General features: G+C 37.0%; 1 protein-coding gene across 7 annotated transcripts in view; it reads right to left on the reverse strand.

Moving 5' to 3' along the window:
* SCP2 (sterol carrier protein 2) overlaps positions 1 to 21,525 on the reverse strand; it is a 167,468-nt gene that overhangs the window by 140,291 nt on the left and 5,652 nt on the right. For 3 of the 7 annotated variants that reach the window (XR_010835516.1, XM_059038093.2, XM_067007494.1), the window contains exons 2-5: positions 14,731 to 14,788; positions 11,796 to 11,867; positions 9,118 to 9,249; positions 7,562 to 7,626 (exon numbers count right to left, since the gene is read on the reverse strand). Coding sequence is in view for 6 of the 7 variants with exons in the window: in XM_059038093.2 (XP_058894076.1) it covers positions 7,562 to 7,626; positions 9,118 to 9,249; positions 11,796 to 11,867; positions 14,731 to 14,788 (327 nt within the window). In the remaining variant the exon portion in view is untranslated. The remainder of the gene's footprint in view (positions 1 to 7,561; positions 7,627 to 9,117; positions 9,250 to 11,795; positions 11,868 to 14,730; positions 14,789 to 21,525) is intronic. The other 4 variants (XM_067007500.1, XM_067007508.1, XM_067007487.1 and 1 more) reach the window with 2 other exon arrangements.

The raw sequence follows: 21,525 nt of genomic DNA on the forward strand, positions 1-21,525 counted from the left end.
CATGTGAACTCTCAGTTGCAGCATGCATGTGGGATGTAGTTCCCTGACCAGGGATCAAACCCAGGCCCCCTGCATTGGGAGCACAGAGTCTTAACCTATGGACCACCAGGGAAGTCCCAAACTCAAGTTATTTTTGACAAAGGTACCAAGACAAGTAAATGGGTGTTAAGGATAGTCTTTTCAGTAAATGGTGCTGGGACAACTGGACATCCACATGCAAAAGAATGAAGTTGGACCCCTACCTCACACTATATTAAAAAAAAAAAAAAACTCAAAATGGAAAAAAGACCGAACTGTAACAGCTAAAACTACAGAATTCTTACAAGAAAACATAAAAGTAAATTTTCATGACCTTGAATTTGGCAATGTTTCCTGGATATGACACCAAAAGCATAAGCAACAACAACAAAAAATAGATCAATTGAACTTCATCAAAATTTAAACTTTTATGCCTCAAAGCAGGGTTTCCCAGCGCTTGGGCTGTGGACCGGTATCAGTCTTCTGCCTGTTAGGAACCAGGCCACACAGCAGGAGGTGAACAGTGGGCAAGCAAGCGAAGCTTCATCTGATGCTCCCCATCGCTCGCATTACCGCCTGAACCATTGCTTGTATTACTGCCTGAACCATCACCCCACCCCAACCCCATCTGTGGAAAAATTGTCCTCCACGAAACAGGTCCCTGATGCCAAAAAGCTTGGGGACTGCTGCCTTAAAGGATACCATTAAAAAAGTGAAAAGAGAAGCCACTGAATGGGAGAAAATATTTGCAAATCATCTATCTGATAAAGGACTTGTATCTAGAATATATCTTACAACTCCGTAATATAGAGATAACCTAATTTTAAAATGGGCAAAGGATCTGAGTAGACATTTCTCCAAAGATACACAAATGGCCTTTAATACATGAAAAGATATTCAACATCATTAGCCATCATGGCAATGCAACGCAAAACCACAAGGAGATACTGCTTCACACCTACAAAAATAGCTATAATAAAAAAGACAGACAATAACAAATTTTGGCAGATGTGGCAAAATCGGAACCTTCATTGCTATGGACTGAATTTTGTCCATCCCAACAGTTATGTTGAATCCTTAACCTTCAATGTTACTGTATTTGGGGGGAAAAGGGCTTTTCAGAGGTAAAGATTAAATGAGGTCATATGGGTGGGGTCCTCTCCCTTAGGACTGAAGAAAAGGAAAAGGTAATTCGTTCCCTCTCCCTCTCTCTCTGTCTCTCTCACTCTCTCACCCCTAATAAGTGTTAATGAAACTGGGATTTGGGAAAACTTTTTTTCCCCTTTGGATTTTACTGTATTGTTTGAGTTTCTTTATAAATAGCATGAATTCCTTTCTGAAAATAAGCATGAATTCCTTTCTGAAAATAATAAAGTCATTAGTCTTTAAAAGAAAAAGTTCATATCTTTTACTAAATAATATCAGTTTGGGATCTGTCACAAGAAAAGAAGCAAGTGCAGAAAAATATTGCTGAAATTATGTTCATCACAGCATACTTTACAATAATAAGAAATAAAAATCTAAATGTCCAATAACAGAAGCAATCCTAAGTAAATTATAATACAGCCATGTGATAAATTGTAATGCAGACAGTAAAAATTTTTTGCTTATAAATAATTTTTAACATGACATACTCAAAAAATAATGTTAAGTGAAAATGAAGTAAATCGAATTATAGATACAGCACAATCTCGACTTTTTAGCTAAATTAGCAAATCACTAATGATGATTGTCATTACAGGTGATTATTTCTTCTTTATTTTTTCTGTATTCTTCCGTTTTTTATGACTTTTACAACAAGGAAAATAAAATTTTTATTTTTTTAAATGTTTATATTTATTTGGCTGTGCCAGGTTTTAGTTACAGCACACAGGATCTTGGTTGGGGCATGCGGGATCTAGTTCCCTGACCAGGGATGGAACCCAGGTGCCCTGCATTGGGAGTGTGGAGTCTTAACCACTGGACCACCAGGGAAGTTCCAGGAAAATAAAAATTTTTAAATAAGCAGCTCCTGTTAAGAGTGGGCCATGAAAATGTAAGAAGTTAACTATGCAAATCCTTCCAAAGATATATACAAACACTCATAAAAGTTTGGCATCTGTTATTCTAAGTATTTGGGGATGAAATATCTCTTTTGCTCCTTGCCCCATGTCTTAATCAGTTTGGGCTTCTATAATAGAATACATAGACCAGGTGGATTAACCAACATATTCTCACAATTCTAAGAGCTGGGAAATCCAAGATCAAGGTGTCAGCACATCTGGCATCTGGTGAAAGCCCACTTCCTGGTTTGCAGATGGCTGTCTTCTCAATATATCCTCACATCACAGAGAGCAGAGTGGAAACAAACTCTCTCATGTCTTTATAAGGGCACTAATCCCATCATGAGGATTCCTCCACCCTCACAACCTAATTACTTCCCAAAGGCCCCACCTCCAAATACCATCACCTTGGGAATTAGAGTTTTAACATCTGAATTTTGAGGGGATAAAAACGTTTAGTTCACCCTAGGAAGTTAAAAGCAGAGCAATAGCTCTTGTTCTCAGCCTAAAGAGATAATGAAGAGATGTCTTGGCAAAAAATAAAGAACAAGAACACACTGTTCCTGTACTTCTTTGGTAAGTTGAACTCCTAATTTTCTCATATGTTTGTCTGTGCTATGAACAGCCAATCCCAGGCTTTCCCTGGTGCCTAAAGTTCAACCAAGAGCTGACCTCAGCACTCCCTCCTTGCCTGCTGCTGACCTGAGGATCAAAATCACATCAAATCACATGCTTAGATGGACCGAAAAATAAGTGGTCAGAGGCCAAACTGAGTTGCAACATTCCAACGCTGAAGAAATTATAAAACTAACCAAAATAAATTAACTGGTAGGAAGTGCCAACAACGGGAACCATAGATCCATTTCATCTCATAAGAGCAGCAGCCTCTTAAGTCCCTTTCTTGGCTACACTCAGGTCAATAAAGAAAAAAATAATGTGTAAGCCATATGTGTAATTATAAATTTTCAAGCAGCCACATTAAAAAAAACAGGTAGAATTTATTTGAATATATTAATTTAACCCAATATATCCAAAATATTGTAATTTCAAAGAAATATTTTTTTAATATATATATTTTTTAAAGTAAGAGTGGTTTTGTTTATTTATTTTTGGCTGTGTTGGGTATTCGTTGCTGCGCATGGGCTTTCTCTAGTTGCGGAGAGTGGGGGCTACTCTTCGTTGCAGTGTACAGGCTTCTCGTTGCGGTGGCTTCTCTTGTTGAAGAGCACGGGCTCTAGGCACACAGGCTTCAGTACTTGTGGCACACAGGCTCAGTAGTTGTGGCACACGGGCCTAGTTGTTCCATGGCATGTGGGATCTTCCCGGATCAGGGATCGAACCCATGTCCCCTGCATTGGCAGGTGGATTCTCAACCACTGGGCCACCAGGGAAGTCCCAAAAATTTTTTTTTAATATTTTAGTTTATTTAAACAATATCAATTTATGTGTATTGTGCTGGCACAAATATGCAGAAATATTTTTAAACTGTTGAGACAGTTTACATTCTTTTTTCATATGAAATCTTTAAAATTCATGTATATTTTATGGTTCCAACACATCTCAACTTGGATGCTAAATTTTTATCAGAAATATTTGATCCAGGTAGGTAGCCACGTATATTTGTTTGTCGTGAATAGTATTCCTAGTGGAACAAGTATCCTTTTTAGTTCAAGCTAATAATTCTCTCTTGTATAAGAAATTATTACCTCTGTTTGCAGCATACCCATAAAAAGGGAAGTTAGGACACATGATCTGGAGGGAAAGACAGGACAAAGATAGAAACCAAAACATCAATGCAGGAGTGGGAAGTTAAGCCCTCTGCTATATAGAGCCACCTAGGGGCCATAAACAGAAACAGCAAGTTATTTTTGTTACAATCAAATAGATTGTTCAATTACCTGATTTTTAAATTTAGGATTCTAAATACAAAATCTTAATAAATTCAGTTACAAATTGCTATAATTAATAAATGAATAAGGGAAGAAAAGAAGAAAAAGAGCAAGAAAAAAAGAAGTGCAGAGGTATATGGAAGTAGGGGGGTAGTGAAATGCCAACAAAAGGATTTCATGTCAGATAGAAATAAAAAGGAGGAAAAGACAAAGTATAAAAGAGAAATGGAGAAGAAACTCATAGTGAAAGAGAAGGGAAAAAAATGATAGGTTCTCCAGGTATAGCAAAAAGTTTATTTGGATTAAAAGACCTGGTCTCATTTGAATAATTAACTACTAACTGGGTCCAATGTCACTGGGTAATTGCTTCACTCTGGGCTTCACAGATTCACTTTACCTGTAAAATACCTTCAGGACCATCTCTAGCTAAAACATTGTCTAAGTTGCTTGCCTGCCCCAGGAATCTATCCTATAGAAATAATAGCTTGAGGAGGGTGGGAGGGAGAAAAAAAAAAAAAGAAAGAATGGCTGGAAAAAGTAAAGCTATATGTACAAGAATGTTGACTGGAGCACTATAATAGCAAAAAAAGAATATGTAAAACTAAAATTAAACAACCTAATCAGAAGAGCAGAAGGGACTGATTGAAAACCCTATAGCCATGTAAAGGGATACTAGGCAGCTGTTAAAAATAAGGAAGTATATCAATATGTTCTAGCCAGGAAAGCTGTCCATTTGCCAGGTGAAAAAGCAACATGTATAAAATCATTAATCTTCCCAATGAACACATCAGTGATTTTTAACATTCTGAACATGTATATGCATGTATATGTGTATGAATGCTTAGTTAGATATGTCTGTATAAACTTGGAAAAAAGAAAGGACATATAGATACACCGGTTACCTCTGAAGAACAAGATTAAACAGGCAAATAAGGACTTTTAATATATATGCTTTTAAAAATTATGGGACTATGGATGAATTTTACTATTTTATAGTTTGTAATAATTTTTAAATAAAAGTTATCAAGGTACCTACCATTAACTACAGAAGAAAAACATCTATTTTTCATGTGTCATGTTAGGTACTTCTGTTAGGCAACACCTAATCACCTTACTTTGCATCTTCTCCAGTTGCCACCCTCCAATCCAGTTTTTCAAACTGTTCCCTGAGCATACTATATTCACTCCAACATTCATGACTTGGCTTATGATGTTTTCTCCAACACCCAGAAAGATCACCTTCCCCAATCTTCAATTATCCTTACTTTATTTTTATCTTTATTTATTATATAGCCTGCGAGCCACAACTACTGAAGCCCATGCACCCTAGAGCCTGCGCACAGCAACTACTGAGCCCACATGCAGCAATTACTGAAGCCCTCATGCTCTAGGGACTGCGTGCCACAACTACTGAGCCCACATGCTGCAACTACTGAAGCCTGCGTGCCTAGAGCCCGTGCTCCACAACAAAAGAAGCCACCACAATGAGAAGCCCGCGCACCGCAATGAAGAGTAGCCCCCACTCGCTGCAAATAGACAGAAAGCCCCAGCACAGCACAGCCAAAAAAAAGGAGAGAGAAATAGATGGCAATACCATAATAGTAGGGGATTTTAATACTCCACTTTCATCAATAGATAGATCATTCAGACAGAAAATCAATAAGGAAACATCAGCCTTAAACAAGATACCAGACCAGATGGACTTAACAGACACTTGCAGAACATTCCATCCAAAAGCAACAGAATACACATTCTTCTCAAGTACATGTGGAATGTTCTCTAGGACAGATCATGTGTTAGGCCACAAACAAGTCAATAAATTTAAGACTGAAACCATAGAAAGCATCTTTTCCAACCACTGTGGTTTAAAATTAGAAAACAATTACAAGAAGAAAACTAAAAATTCAAGTATGTGGAGATTAAGCAACATGCTACTGAACAACCAATATATCAAAGAAGAAATCAAAAGAAAAATCATAAAATATCTTGAGACAAACGAAAATGGAAATACAGCATACCAAAACTTACAGGATACCACAAAAGCAGTTCTAAGATGGAAATTCATAACAATAAATGCCTACATTAAGAACAAGAAAGATCTCAAATAAACAACCTAACTTTACACCTCAAAGAACTAGAAGAATAACCTAAATAAGCCTAAAATTAGTAGAAGGAAGAAAATAAGAGATTAGAGAAGAAATAAATGAAATAGAGATAAAAAGACTATAGAAAAGATCAATGAAACTAAGAGCTGATTTTCCGAAAAGATGAACAAAATGCCTACACCCTGTTTTCTCTCTCACTACTTCATTAATTCCAATTACATTTATTATACCTTATCACACTATCCTCCATATAACATAACTTCCTGCCAATTTTCAATCTTTTCCCTCTCTATAGTGTATTCTAAATAATCACTTCTAGTCCAGTTTCACTAATTCTCTTTTAGTCATGTATAATCAGCTATCAAACCTATCTTTTGAATTTTTAATTTTAATTATTTCATTTTTCTTTTCTATAAATCCTATTTGGTTTTTATTTCAATGCCTGTAATGTCCCTTTTTGCAGTTTCTTATACCTCTGAGGTATTTCCAAGCTTGCCTTTTATTTTTTAAAACATAGCAAGCATGCCTAAAACTAGATCCAATAAATCTAGTTTCTGAGGTCTGCAGAGATCACTTTTTACTGTTCCTTCTTTATCCTGGTCCTCAAATATGGTACCTTGTTTCTTTAATGCTTGATTATCTTTAATTGCATGTCCTTGAAAGCTTACTTGAAGAGTTCTCAAAGCCTTCTAGAAGGAAGATGCTTTCCTCCAAAAGAAAATTTGCAGTTGCCTCTGTTAAGTGCCATGGTTAACTGGAACCAACTTAAGACTCAATTCACGGTCTGACGTTTCTTTGACCACCCAGGTAAATGAGAATTTTGGCAGCAATCCCTGTAGTTTATTAATTCTCAGTGAAAGGTTTTCTGGTTATTTTTTTCTTCTCTTTTTTTTCTCCCTTTCTCTGCTCAGTGCCAAATCAGCTCTCCCTGTAATCTACTGAAAGTGAGGAAAAGAGGACGTGGCGGGGGGGATCAAAATTGAAGTTCACAGTTTCCTGATCAGCAAAGGCCTTCAAGGCAAAAGCAGCTTCAAAAGCTGATCTTAATTTTCTGGCATTCACCAGCAATTCGTCTCTCATTAGCTCTTCAGTGTCTATAGGATATCTTGTTTCTATTCCATTAAAATATTTTAGTTGTCATTAGTAGGAGAAATGATTCAAAAACCTGGCTTGCCATTACCTAAACCAGAAGTCCCAAACCTTATTAACGCTCTTCAGTTTGCTGAATGGAAATAATTTTTGAATGAATGAATGAATGACTTTCAAATTAAACAGACATGTCACCCTCAGATTCAATCATCTAACCTGTCTGAACATCAGTTTCACAAAATAAATGCGTTGAACAAAATTATCTCTATGATTCTTTATTGTCTAAAATAGCAGGATCTATTGCATATATATGCAATGTCACCTTTCAGCTGTTGCAAGCTCCATTTATGGTAGTCTAATGGGCAAAGTTTTCTCAAAGTGTTACAACAATTCCAAAATAAGAATAAATGAGACTCACTGTTGATCCAAGGGGTCCCTTTTCCATCTTCTCAAACCCAAGAGCCAAGACACAATCTGCCAGACCTTGAAAGAAAATGTAATTAGTTTGAAAAATTAAATTTCCAGACATCCAACAAATTATCATTAAATACTTCAATTTAAATAAGCATGTCAGGGCTTCCCTGGTGGCACAGTGGTTGAGAGTCCGCCTGCCAATGCAGGGAACGTGGGTTCGTGCCCTGGTCTGGGAGGGTCCTGCATGCTGCGGAGCAGCTGGGCCCGTGGGCCGTGGCCGCTGGGCCTGTGCATCCGGAGCCTGTGCTCCACGACAGGAGAGGCCACAGAAGTGAGAGGCCCGCGTAACACAAAAAATAAATAAATAAATAAGCATGTCAATTTATACAAAATGTAAAAACATGGTATAATCCTATAAAATTTTTAATAAGTGAAAAATTACAGAGAAAATTCTTATATGCTTCTAAATAAGAGGAAAAATTAATAAAGTATATAATTCTTTGATTCTCAGTGTTAATAAGACTTTTGATTAATGTGGAAATATGTTCCAGTGAAGAACAAATATAAATAGCCAATTTTCAATTTTTAAACATTAAGTAAAATTTTTAAAAATTTTAAAGTATCGTGATCAAAATCTCAACAGAATTATTCTTGGAGGGAGGGGGTACCTAAAAATGATGTTAAAGTTCAACTAAACAGCAAAACAAGCAGAATTGCCAAAATTTTTCCTAAAAAAGAGGAATAAAAATAAAACATAGGGGGCACAGGGGATACTAGTATTATCCAATAGTGAGACATTATAAAGCTCCAACAATTAAAATACTAAACAGTAGAGCAATAATCAACAATCAATCAGAAGAAAGAACAGAGGGCCTAATAAAAGAGCCTAGACTATTTGGAAATATAGACTATGATATATATCTGAGAGAACTGAAAATATATGGCCACAAAAAAAATTGTACACAAGTGCTTACAGCAACATTATTCATAATAGCCAAAAAGTAGAAACAACTCAATGTCCATCAACTTGTAAATGGATAAACAAAATGTGGTATATCCATACAATGAATTATTAATTGGCCACAAAAAAGAATGAAGTACTGATACATGCTACAACATGAATGAACTATGAAAATATTATGCTAAGTGAAAGAAGCCACAAAAGGCCATATATCATATGATTCCATTTATATAATGTTCAGAATAGGTAAATCCATAGAGACAGAAAGTAGATTAGTGGTTGCCAGGGGCTGTTGGGAGAGGGAAATGGGAAGTGACTGCTAATGGGTACCACTTTCTTTTTGGGGTGATAAAAATGTTCTAAGATTAGATAGTGGTGATAGTTGCATAAACCTGTGAATATATTAAAAAACACTGAATTGTAAACTTTAAAAGGGTGAATTTTATCCTTATATAAAGTATCTCTCAATATAATTGTTATTTTTTTAAAAAGAAATACATTATAAAGCAATACCTCTGATGGTCGTATGGAGAAATAATAAAAGGGGGGCAATAACCCCACATCTATTTAAGTTTACTACACAAATAAGCACTTCTCACCACCCTGAATCAGTTGCCGGGCCATAAACAAAGCAGTTGAACCAGTAGAACAGTTATTGTTGACGTTGATTATAGGAATTCCAGTCAGTCCCAAACTGTGATAGATAGCCCTCTGCCCACAGGTAGAGTCACCTATATATAAAAAAAAATATATATATATATATATATATATATATATGCAACATGAGAATTATGGAGCTGCAAAGCAACATAATACTACATTATGGTTTTTCCAGTGTTATGTCTTTGTCTAACATACAACATGGGCAGAACAATAAATATACTATTGACATCTTACTCAGAAACAGTTTTAGCATGAAGCATTATTTACTCTGCAAATATAAAAATTCTCAAAACACAGAATATATATGCACTTTCTTTACACAATACAGAGGTAGGAAAGTAGAGACATGACCAAGTAATAGCAAACAATTCAATCTGGCTAGGGCTACATGACAGGCAGCAATATTTCATGTATACTGTCAGATATAAATCTTTTTAAACTAAACCAATTTATTAAAAGGCCATGATTTTTCTCTTCATGTAAAATTTCATAACTTCAAAAAGTTAAAAGCTTCTGCATGCCAGGGTATTCCAGAGGAATGTAATCCAAGTAAAAACACATTTGACTCCCTTTCCCAAGGAACATGTCCACCAAGGCAGACATGCTGGAGCAGTATGATGGAAATACCTGAAGATACACTCCAGAAGTCTTCAGGGAAAACAGTAAGATTCAGGACCTCCCTTTCATAAATGCATTGTGCATCTCTTTGAACTAGTAAATTTCCCTTCAAGAATTCTCTTGATATCTTGAAATCTCAAAGAAATAATCATAGATATAAATAAAGACTAATCTACAGTAATGCTTACTATAGCCTTTTATAATAACTAGAAATTAGAAATAATTTAAAATGTCCAAGAATGGGGTATCATTTCTACTGCTAAATAAACTGTAGTAAATCCCCAAAACTAGAATATCATGAGGTAATTTAAAATTCTGTAAAAAGACTGGGAACATTCTAAATGTCCATTAAAAGGGGATATATTAAATAAATCATGATATATCTATTCAATAGAACATTATGCTATCATTAAGAGAGACCAAGAAAGCTCCTTATGAAACAATTTGGAATAGTCACCAAGAACTACTAAGTTAAAAAGAGCAAAATACAGGGACTTCCCTGGTGGTCCAGTGGTTAAGGCTCCATGCTCCCAATGCAGGGGGCCTGGGTTCAATCCCTGGTCAGGGAAATAGATCCTGCATGCCACAACTAAAAGATCCCGCATGCCACAACTAAGATCCTGCACACAGCAACTAAGACCCAGTGCAGACAAATAAATAAATAAATAATTTTTTTAAAAAAGCAAAATGCAAAATAATGTGTATATTATCCTACCATGTGTGTAACAAAAGAAAGGGGGAGGGGGTATTTATTCACCCACACATACTTATTTTTATATGGATAAATTACCTATGAAAAGATACACTAGAAATTAGTGAAACTGCACTGCTATACGTAAAACAGATAAGCAACAAGGATTTACTGTATAACACAGGGAACAATATTCAATGTCATGTAATAACCTATAATGGAAAACAATCTGAAAATATATATATATAACTGAATCACTTTCCTGTACACCTGAAACTAACACAATATTGTAAATCAAATATACTTCAATTAAAAAAAGAAATTAGGGCTTCCCTGGTGGTGCAGTGGTTGAGAGTCCGCCTGCCGATGCAGGGGACACGGGTTCATGCCCCGGTCTGGGGGGATCCCACATGCCACGGAGTGGCTGGGCCCGTGAGCCATGGCTGCTGAGCCTGCGCATCCGGAGCCTGTGCTCCGCAACCGGAGAGGCCACAGCAGTGAGAGGCCCGCATACCGCCAAAAAAAAAAAAAAGAAAGAAAAAAAAAAGAAATTAGTAAAATTGGTTGTCTAAGGAAAGGGAATCATGAGACAGGGAGACAGGAATAAGAGTGAGACTTTCTACTACATAAACATCTACCTTTTGTATTTTTGTACCATGTAAATGTTTAATCTATTCCAGAAAAAAAAAAATTGAAAAATATTAATGATGAAATGAAAGAAGACTGAATCACATGGGAAATACTGAATACAATAAAATGAGAAAAGCAGGTTACTAAAAAGTATGTAACTAGGACCTAAATTGAAGAGAAAATTATGTGTGCATATGTATTCACATATATTCATACTCACTGAAGGACCTACACCAAAAAAGTAATGGTAATAATCTCTGGATAATGAGATTACAGGTGACTTATTTTTTCTTGTGCTTTTCTGAGTTTCCTTTTTTTAATTACAATAGTATATATCATTTTTCTAATTAGAAAAATCTTAATGAAAAAATTTTATTAGACACAAAAAATCAATAAATACAAATTTTAAGACAACAAAGAAAAAAGATAAAAAGTGTTTTAATTTAATAAAAAGTATACTGTTTTGGCACTACAATAATGGATATATATATATATATATATATATATATATATATATATATATATATACACTAAACTAGGCTGACACATAAGGGAAATCTAGGAATGATGAGAATAAGACCCTGAACTCTGAGTTTTGAGGGTTAAAATTCACAAATTCCTCTGCATTGTTTATGTAGTTGCTGTAATTTTTAGAATATATAGTTTACTACGTACCATAAACATAGCCAATACATGCCTGTTCTACTGCAGAATAAGGGATCTGTGCATCCGCTAAAGCCTTCTGGCCTATAAAAACAAAAAAAATTATCACATAGCACTTTAAGTGAGTAAAAATAAGTTTAGAGTTTTCCCACAGTAAATCTACCTCTAGTTAGTCTATGTTCAATTCAAATGACAAATCCTTCATCAAATCATCTCAGACTTTCAGAAGTTATCTTACCTTTCAAAAGTTATCATTTCTTCCTCTAAGCTATTGTAACACTTTTTCATACCGCCTTTTTGATATTTAACATTTCCTATTCTAACTGTACACCTAACTATAAATATCAATATATTAAATCCCAAAGTCTTAAAGCTCCTTAATGTCAAGGTGTGTTATTCATCTCTGTGGCTCTATCGTACATCTAGAGGACAAAATAGGGTAGCACGTTATTGTTGAGGAGCGAGAGTGTGGGAGTACTCATATGGTCATCTTACAAAGCCAGGGTCAAGAGATGACCCTGTCTATGGAACAAGAAATGAAGCTTTAAGGATGCTATCCAAAGGTACAGAAATGACCAATGGAGGAACTGGGAAAAATTATGAAAATAAACTAGGAAGAGGAGAGTGGAAGCTAGAGATTAGGTGTAACCTTAATCCTCATCTACCATAGTGAGAAGCAAACAGATGTCTAAAACTGATAAATCAAAAACTGGAATAAGTGTGGTGGAACAAATATTTAGAGATATGGAGATAATCACCAGAAGAACTAAAGCCAAAACCGTTAAAAGAAGTTGCCTGCTGGGGAAGGGGCCTGGGAAGTATAAGCCATCTGTGTGTGTGTGTGTGTTTTAACAATATGAATGTATTACTTTGAAGGTTTTTTTTAACTTAAGAAGATATATGATTGATTATGGGATTGGTTTAGTCAGACTAGTTATCTTTTCCCATTTAATGTATGAGCAAAAAAATTAATGTTTTACTTATAATAATGTTCATGAGATTATGTTTAAAAGAGCATTCTCATATGCTGCTACTGAAACTAATAATATAAACAGTCTGAAAAATAATCTGACAAGAGTCTTAAAACTGTTTATGTTCATTGTTCCAGTGAGTCTACTTCTAGGCTTTGTCCTCAACAATAACTAGAGATGAGAACAAATATTTGTGTTCAGCAAGATGTTTACTATAATTCTTCTAAAATACCAAAAAGTTGTGAAGCAAATATCCAACAAAAATTACAGCATAAATATATTATGAAATATGCAAAAATTAATTTTTTCCAGTTTTAAGTGGAGAAATGTTTATAGTAATAAGTTTTAAAAATCAGGATACAAAACTACGTATAGAATATTATCCCAGGGCTTCCTTGGTGGCACAGTGGTTAAGAATCCACCTGCCAATGCAGGGGACACAGGTTCAAGGCCTGGTCTGGGAAGATCCCAAATGCCGCGAAGCAACTAAGCCCGTGCACCACAACTACTAAGCCTACGCTCTGGAGCCCGTGAGCCACAACTACTGAGCCCACGAGCCACAACTGCTGAAGCCCGTGCGCCTAGAGCCCATGCTCCGCAACAAGAGAAGCCACTGCAATGAGAAGCCTGCACACCACAACCAAGAGTAGCCCCTGCTCGCCACAACTAGAGAAAGCCTGCACACAGCAACAAAGACACAATGCAGCCAAAAATAAAAATAAATAAAATAAATGAATTTATTTTTTTAAAAAAGAATATTATCCCAGATAGCCACAGGAAAAAAACATTAAAATAGAATACACCAAGGGAATGTAAACTGATACAGCCACTATGGAGAACAGTATGGAGGCTCCTTAAAACACTAAAAATAGAATTACCATATGATCCAGCAATCCCACTACTGGGCATATACCCAGAGAAAACCATAATTCAAAAAGACACATGCACGCCAATGTTCATTGCAGCACGATTCACAATAGCCAGGTCATGGAAGCAACCTAAATGCCCATCAATAGACAAATGGATAAAGATGTGGTACATATATACAATGGAATATTACTCAGCCATAAAAAGGAACAAAATTGGGTCATTTGTTGAGATGTGGATGGATCTAGAGACTGTCATACAGAGTGAAGTAAGTCAGAAAGAGAAAAACAAATATCCTATATTAATGCATATATGTGGAACCTAGAAAAATGGTAAAGATGAACTGGTTTGCAGGGCAGAAATTGAGACACGGATGTAGAGAACAAACGTATGGACACCAAGGGGGGAAAGACGCAGGGATGTGGGGATCGTGGTTTGCTGAATTGGGTGATTGGGATTGACATGTATACACTGATGTGTATAAAACTGATGACTAATAAGAACTTGCTGTATAAAAAAAAATAAAATAAAATTTAAAAATTTTTTTAAAAAAAGAAAACCAATTTAGAAAAATAGAAAAGTAAAAATAAAATAAAACATTAAATGAACTGTGTCTACCCCGAAAATCAACATCAGTTAGTCAAATCTCATGAACTTTCCTTTTGGGGGACAGAGATTTCTGATTCCCTGTATAGTAATATCTAAATACTGAGCTGAACGATAGAGTTGAAATGAAACCTAATTTATGAACACTGAGTGCACTAGGCACTTGTAGAGACAAGCAGTGTCTAATTAAAAACCACAGCAACCCTTTTTGGGTTGCTGGCAACAAGCTGGCAAGAATAGAAGGAAGGGGAAGGCTTCCTAAGAGGAGGACTATACCTGAACAACTTCATGGGACCACCGAGCTCCCAAGGTCTCCATGAGTGGGAAGCCTGTATTTCCCAGTACTCCCTTAAACAGTTGATACTTAAGCTTAGACTGCTTGGCCCTGAAATTAAAACATCTCCTTTGACCCAGCTTCCTGTTAAGGTTGCAAGGCTGCTCCACAATCAAGAAAGACCACACAATAAACTACGATGTTCAAAGATCTGAATGTTCTATATTACCTGCTTCCTTTGCCAAGTCAGGGTAGTCTCTTGAATTCTCTACTCCAGGCTTTGTGAACTAGAAATATAGAAGGAGATAATAAATAGGAACAAATATAGTTAGATTTTTTCACAATAGAGAACTGCAGAAATTCATTCGTCTATTCATTTAAACAACATACTGAGCACCTCTCGTGTTTCTGGACTCTGATAATAAATAATATACAGTTCATACCCTCTGGGAGCTTACCGTCTAATGAAAAACAGGCAATTACACCACACTGTCATAAGTACAGAATGATTTGGGAGAGACAATTACCCAGCTTTGGAGGACTAGAAAGGCTTCCCAGAGGAACTGACATTTAAATTAAGTCTTTAAAGATGAGTAGGAGTTAGCAAAGTTAAAGAAAAGGAAATTCTAGAGCAAAGGCCTGGAAATGACAGAATATAACAATTTTACATGCAAACAATTTTATATTGCAGAGGCTGAAACACACGACTTGAAATGGCAAGTGATAAGGACAGAAAAATTACTTAGGACCAAACGATGATAATTACTAATATTTATTGGGCACTTACTGTTGTTACTCACTGTACTAAGCACTTCACATGTATTAACTTGTTTAATCCTCACAACAACCCTCAGAGGTAGGTAATATTCTTATCACCATTTTAAGATAAGAAAACAAGGGCAGAGATTAAGTCACTTGCCCAAGGATACACAGCTAATAATTAGTGGAGCTGAAACTTCAACCTGGTTCTAGAGCCAATTCACAAGTGACCTTATATGCCCTCCTATGACACCTGGGCTTTATCCTGAAGACAGTGGATTTAAAAAAAAAAAAAAAAAACACAAAGACTGAAATAAACAATGAGATACACTACAACACCAAACACTGACAGGATATGGAGCAGCAAGAACTCTCATTCATTGCTGGTGGAATGCAAAATGGTATTGCCACTGTGGAAGACAGTTTGGCAGTTTCTTACAAAACTAAGCATCCTCTTAACATACGATCCAGCAGTTGTGCTCCTTGGTATTTACCAAATGAGTTTAAAACTTATGTTCACACAAAAACCTGCACACGGATATTTATAGTAGCTTTATTTATTTTTTTTAAATTTATTTATTTATTTATTTTTGGTTGCATTGGGTCTTCATTGCTGCATGTGGGCTTTCTCTAGTTGAGGCGAGCAGGGGCTACTCTTCCTTGCGGTGCATGGGCTTCTCATTGAGGTGGCTTGTCTTTGTTGTGCAGCACAGCCTCTAGGCATGTGGGCTTCACTAGTTGTGGCATGTAGGCTCAGTAGTTCTGGCTTGCGGGCTCTAGAGCTCAGGCTCAGTAGTTGTGGTGCACAGGCTTAGTTGTTCCACGGCATGTGGAATATTCCCAGATCAGGGCTCGAACCCGTGTCCCCTGCATTGGCAGGTGGATTCTTAACCACTGTGCCACCAGGGAAGCCCTATAGTAGTGTTATTTACAATTGCCAAATTTGGAAGCAACCAAGATGTCTTTAGCAGGTGAAAGGTTAAATAAACTGTAGTAAAACCAGACAATGGAATATTATTCAGCACTAAAAAGATATGTGCTACCAAACCACAGAAAGACATGGAGGAACTTTTTTTTTTTTTTTTTTTTTTTTTGCGGTACACGGGCCTCTCACTGTTGTGGCCTCTCCCGCTGTGGAGCACAGGCTCCGGACACGCAGACTCAGCGGCCATGGCTCGTGGGCCTAGCCGCTCCATGGCATGTGGGATCCTCCCGGACCAGGGCACGAACCCGTGTCCCCTGCATCGGCAGGCGGACTCCCAACCACTGCGCCACCCAGTGAAGCCCCAGAGGAACTTTAAATGTATATTACTACGTGAAGAAGCCAATCTGAAATGGCTACATATTGCATGATTCTAACTACATGACATTCTGGAAAAGGCAAAACTATGGAGACAGTAAAAAAAAAATTAGTTGTTGTCAGGGACTGAGGGGAGGGAGGGATGAGGAGGCAGAGCAAGAGGATTTCAGGGCAGTGAAATTATTCTGTATGATGATGTAATGTATATGTGTCACCACATATGTGTCTAAACCCATAGAATATACAACACCAAGAGTGAACCCTAATGTAAACTATGGATTTTGAGTGATAATGATGTGTCAATGCACGTTCACTGACTGTAACATATGTGCCACTCTAATGCTGATTATTGATAGTGGGCAAGGCCTTCCGGCGGGGTCGGGGGCATTGAGCATGTAGGAACCCTCTGTACTTTCTGCTCAATTTTGCTATGAACCAAAAACTGCTTTGAAAAATAAAGCCCTACTTTAAAAAGAGAGAGAGAAAGAGAGAGAGAGAGAGAGACACTGGGCCGAGAAGACATGCACGTTAGATCATTCTAAATGCAATGTTGAGAAATGAATGAACAGAGCAAGGCTGGAGGCAGTGAGACCAAATGGCATAATTCTGAAATAGCCCAAGTCAGAGTTAACTAAGATAGCAGCAGAAAGAATGGAAAGAAGCAGAGAGACTTGAGAAACATAAGTGAAGTAAAATCAACCAAATAACAGTGATCAATTAGATAAGATGGAGTGGTCTGCTAGTCAGAGGTTGTGCTAACGAGAAATGGCTTTCAAAAATTTTTAACTGCAAACCACGATAACATACATGACCCAATAGACACATACTGAAGCAAAATTTTCATGAAATACTTACCCTTATTATATTGATACAGTATTTTCTATTCTATTTCCATTTTTTCAATGCTAGAGGCAACCTTCTAAACAGAAGTCACTACCCCTGCAATGGATCACAAAACCCAGTTTGAAACACTGTATAGATACTTGACTTAAATGCCACACTTTATTGCACAGTGCCAAAATACATCTGTTGAACTGAACCAAAACAAAACGTTTAACATTTGTTCCTATCTCTTTCCCACCCCAATTCTTCATAACTTCTGAATTAGGGAATCCTTCATAATTCCCTAATTCAGCAGCCCCAAATTACCTATTTCCCCTGTAGTTACTCTTCAGTTCACTAATTACAATCAGAGCATGTAGTATAGAGAGCACTTACTGTAAGGAGAGAGTACTGTACTACTAGGCTCCACCAAGTAATACCTATTAATAACCACATTATCATCCAGGTAGTGAAATGACTGCACTTTCTCATTTCTGACTGAAATCAAGGCAGTTTTTAAAAGATTAGTCAAGCAAATAAACACATACAACATTACTCCTTCAAAATGAAAAGCATGTTTAGGTGGAAACTACCAAATGTCCATTAACAATAAATTGTATATATTATGGAATGTTCACACAATGGACTGTGTTACTTCAATGAGAATGAACAATCTATAACTACACATAAAATTAAGGATGAATCCCAGAAACATAATGTTGAATGAAAAAGCCAAAACCAATCTATGATATTAAAGGTCAGAATTCAGGATAACAGTAACCCCTTGCAGCCAAGGAGTCAGTGACTGGAAGAAGGCACAGAGTAACTTCTGAGGTGCTGGTAATGTTCTGTTTATATATTTTTTTTTAGTTTTTATATTTTAATCAAAGAAATGCAAAAAATAAATATAAAATAAAAATAAAAACCTACCTCATGGCCTATAATAAAAACAGCAATCTTGTTCCACTACTCTCCACCCACTAGTCTTACTTGCTCCCCAAACATCCATTTTTAATTCTTTTAGATATTTCTTCTTTTATAAAATGCCATGTTTCTAAATATTCTTATACTATTATTTCTTTATCAATTTAAGAAATTATATCATAGTCTCTAATAAGGGCCAATGAGAATTAGGTCTCTCAGGCCACCTCACATATACATTTACAGTTCCCCCATCCTCCTTATACAGTTGAATCACAATTTTTTTTATTAAATCAGTACGTAGTGCTCACCTTATAAAGTTAATGTTTCTTATTGGGCCGGGTTGTATACTATGTATACAACTTCTGTTGTATACAATTGTATACAATTTTGTTTTGCTTTGTTTTTCCTGGAGTTAACTGTCTCATTTTTAAAGTTTTAACCTTTTTATTGTAAATAACAGAGATACAGAAAACCGCACACACATATATCTCCTAGTGAATTATTTTAAGGCAAACACTCTTGTAACCATTGACAAACATTCTCTCCTTCACCAAATTCTAGCCAAGCTCCTCTGAGTGCTCTTCTCTACTAGGTCTCAACCTTGGCCTAAAAACTTAAACACTAACATAGTTTTTATGAGTTCTAACTTGCTCAAGGCCAGGGCCATAGGAGGACCCTAGCCCCACTTAAAGTACCTGCCTGAGAAAACTCAAGGCTGTCAAAAGAATTTACTGCTTCTTCCAGCCAACACCTTAATATAGGGCTGGTCTCCCAGTCTCTGTGGGAGGGTAGGAGCCTAAGCTTGGGTAAGCACCAGTTAGCAAATCCAGATGGGTTTCATGTGAACTAGCCTCCCCTCTCCCCACTTTATGTAAGTTTTCACTTCCCTGACCCTACAGCTGGCCCTCTGCATCCATGGGCTCTGCATTCACAGATACAGAGGGCCAACTAAGGGGACTGAGCATCCATGGATTCTGGTATCCAAGAGGGATCCTGGAACCAATCCCCGAGGGATACTAAGGGACTACTGTACTGTGTCCTTACTCACCACCCTCCCTATTATTCCCTTATTATCCCTTTAAAAATACCCAGTCACATCTGTATAAAGTTCAGTTCACACTGGGCTTCTTCCCTTTTGCAATAGCATATTACTAATTAAAATCTGTCCTAACACTTTACCTACTGTCTACCTTTATCTTTGACACCAACCACCCAGACTAAAAAACTGAACACTGCCTGCCCCTCCACAAACTCCTCTAAGCACTCTGTTCCAATCTCAACCCCGCTCCACCCCCAAAGTAATTATTATCCTGATTCTTACAATAATCACTTCCTTTTAGTATTTCATAGTTTTATCACCCAAGTGTCTTTCTGTAGACACTATAGTTCAGCCCTTTTTTAAAGTGTTTATAGGCCATTTAAATTCTCTTTTATATATATATATATACAGGTTCCCCTCCACTACTTTCTTTTCCTCTCAATGTATCTGCTAAAGAACCCAGGGCATTTGGCCTGTAGCTTCCCACAGTCTGGATTTTGTAGATTGCATACTCATGCAGTTCAGCATGTTCCTCTGTTCTCTTTACTTCCCACACATTGGCAGCTGGATCCAGAAGCTTGCAGACTCACATTCTACCTCCCTGACATAACTATAGGTGGTGGTGTATTCTTTCATAAGGAAGCATATAACATCTGATTATTTTTGCTCTTTGTGTTGCTAACAGTTGTTGGTGCTCAATGACTAGATCCAGCAATTCTCAAAACTTCTCGGTCTCAAGACTGCTTTACACTCTTAAAGTTTGCTGAAGATACCAAAAAGCTTTTGATTATGAGGATTATATTTACCAGTATTAACCCTCTTGGCACTTAAAATAGGACATTTAAAAATAACTTTCAATTCACTCAAAAGAAAAAAAACCCATTACATGTTAACATAAATAATTTTTATGAAAAATAACTATATCTCCCTCTCGAAAAAGTGATGAGTGGCATCATTTTGCATTTCTGCAATACTTTTTTTTTTTTTTTTAAGCTGTATTGAGTCTATTGCTGCACATGAGCTTTCTCTAGTTGTAGCGAGCAAGCAGGGGCTACTCTTCATTGCGGTTGAGGGCTTCTCATTGCAGTGGTTTCTCTTGCTGTGGAGCACAGGCTCTAGGTGCACGGGCTTCAGTAGTTGCAACACGCAGACTCAGTAGTTGTGGCATGCGGGCCCTAGAGCACACGGCCTTCAGTAGTCGCAGCTCGCGGACTCTAGAGCGCAGGCTCAGTAGTTGTGGCTTGCAGGCTTAGTTGCTCCATGGCACGTGGGATCTTCCCAGACCTAGAATGGAACCCATGTCCCCTGCATTGGCAGGTGGATTCTTAACCACTGCACCACCAAGGAAGTCCCCTGCAATTCTCTTTATTGTCCGGTTTAACAAGAAGCAGCTGAATTCTCACAGCTGATTCTTCATTCAGCGTTTGGTGTTATGCTGTTTTGGTTAATGTCTATGAAGTAAATCTGACCTCACACAGATATGTGATTGGAAAAGGGAGGAGCATTTTAATAGCCTTTTTAGATAATTGTGGATATTCTTTCATACTAAACTAAAACTTGACAAGTGGGAGTTTCTTACAGGTTAGTTGCAATGTTGAATTTAAAACAATATCAATGAACTTTTCATACTCTTGTTATATTCAAGTCCATTAAAATCTTGCACTTTTATTTTTTGCAAAACCAAATTTTACTTAAAGCACAAATACGTTACTTTTTGCAAAGGGATTCATGACACAGGACTAGAGAGTGAGGTCAGATAGCCACTTAGCACACATTTAAGTCCACGGCGCCTCCTAGGAGCTGAGGGAGTGGCCCCATGTCCCTGGATACAGCTGTCTGGGCTGATTCTAGCGGGTGACAGAGTTCAGGCTGAAGTTTAATGCCTTGAATACTGACTTCACTTGAATACCACACAGTGGCAGCTCTTAACATTATTAAAAAGGAAGCAACGCACTAAAGGGAAGGTACAGACGGGTTTGGTGAATGACTAATTCTCACTACATAAACAGGCAAACTTAAGTTACTGTATCAGCCATTCTAACATCTGTATAGAAATTCCCAGGAAGATGTGTCCCTCAAGGCTAATTGTAAACTAGGATGTACATTTTGGAAGTCGGTCCCTTGCAGTGCCTGTAACAGGAGTGTCCGGGAGATGCTGTGGTGGTAGGATAGGTCACTTT

Source organism: Kogia breviceps, chromosome 1 (assembly GCF_026419965.1).
Source record: "Kogia breviceps isolate mKogBre1 chromosome 1, mKogBre1 haplotype 1, whole genome shotgun sequence".
NCBI lineage: Eukaryota > Metazoa > Chordata > Mammalia > Artiodactyla > Physeteridae > Kogia > Kogia breviceps.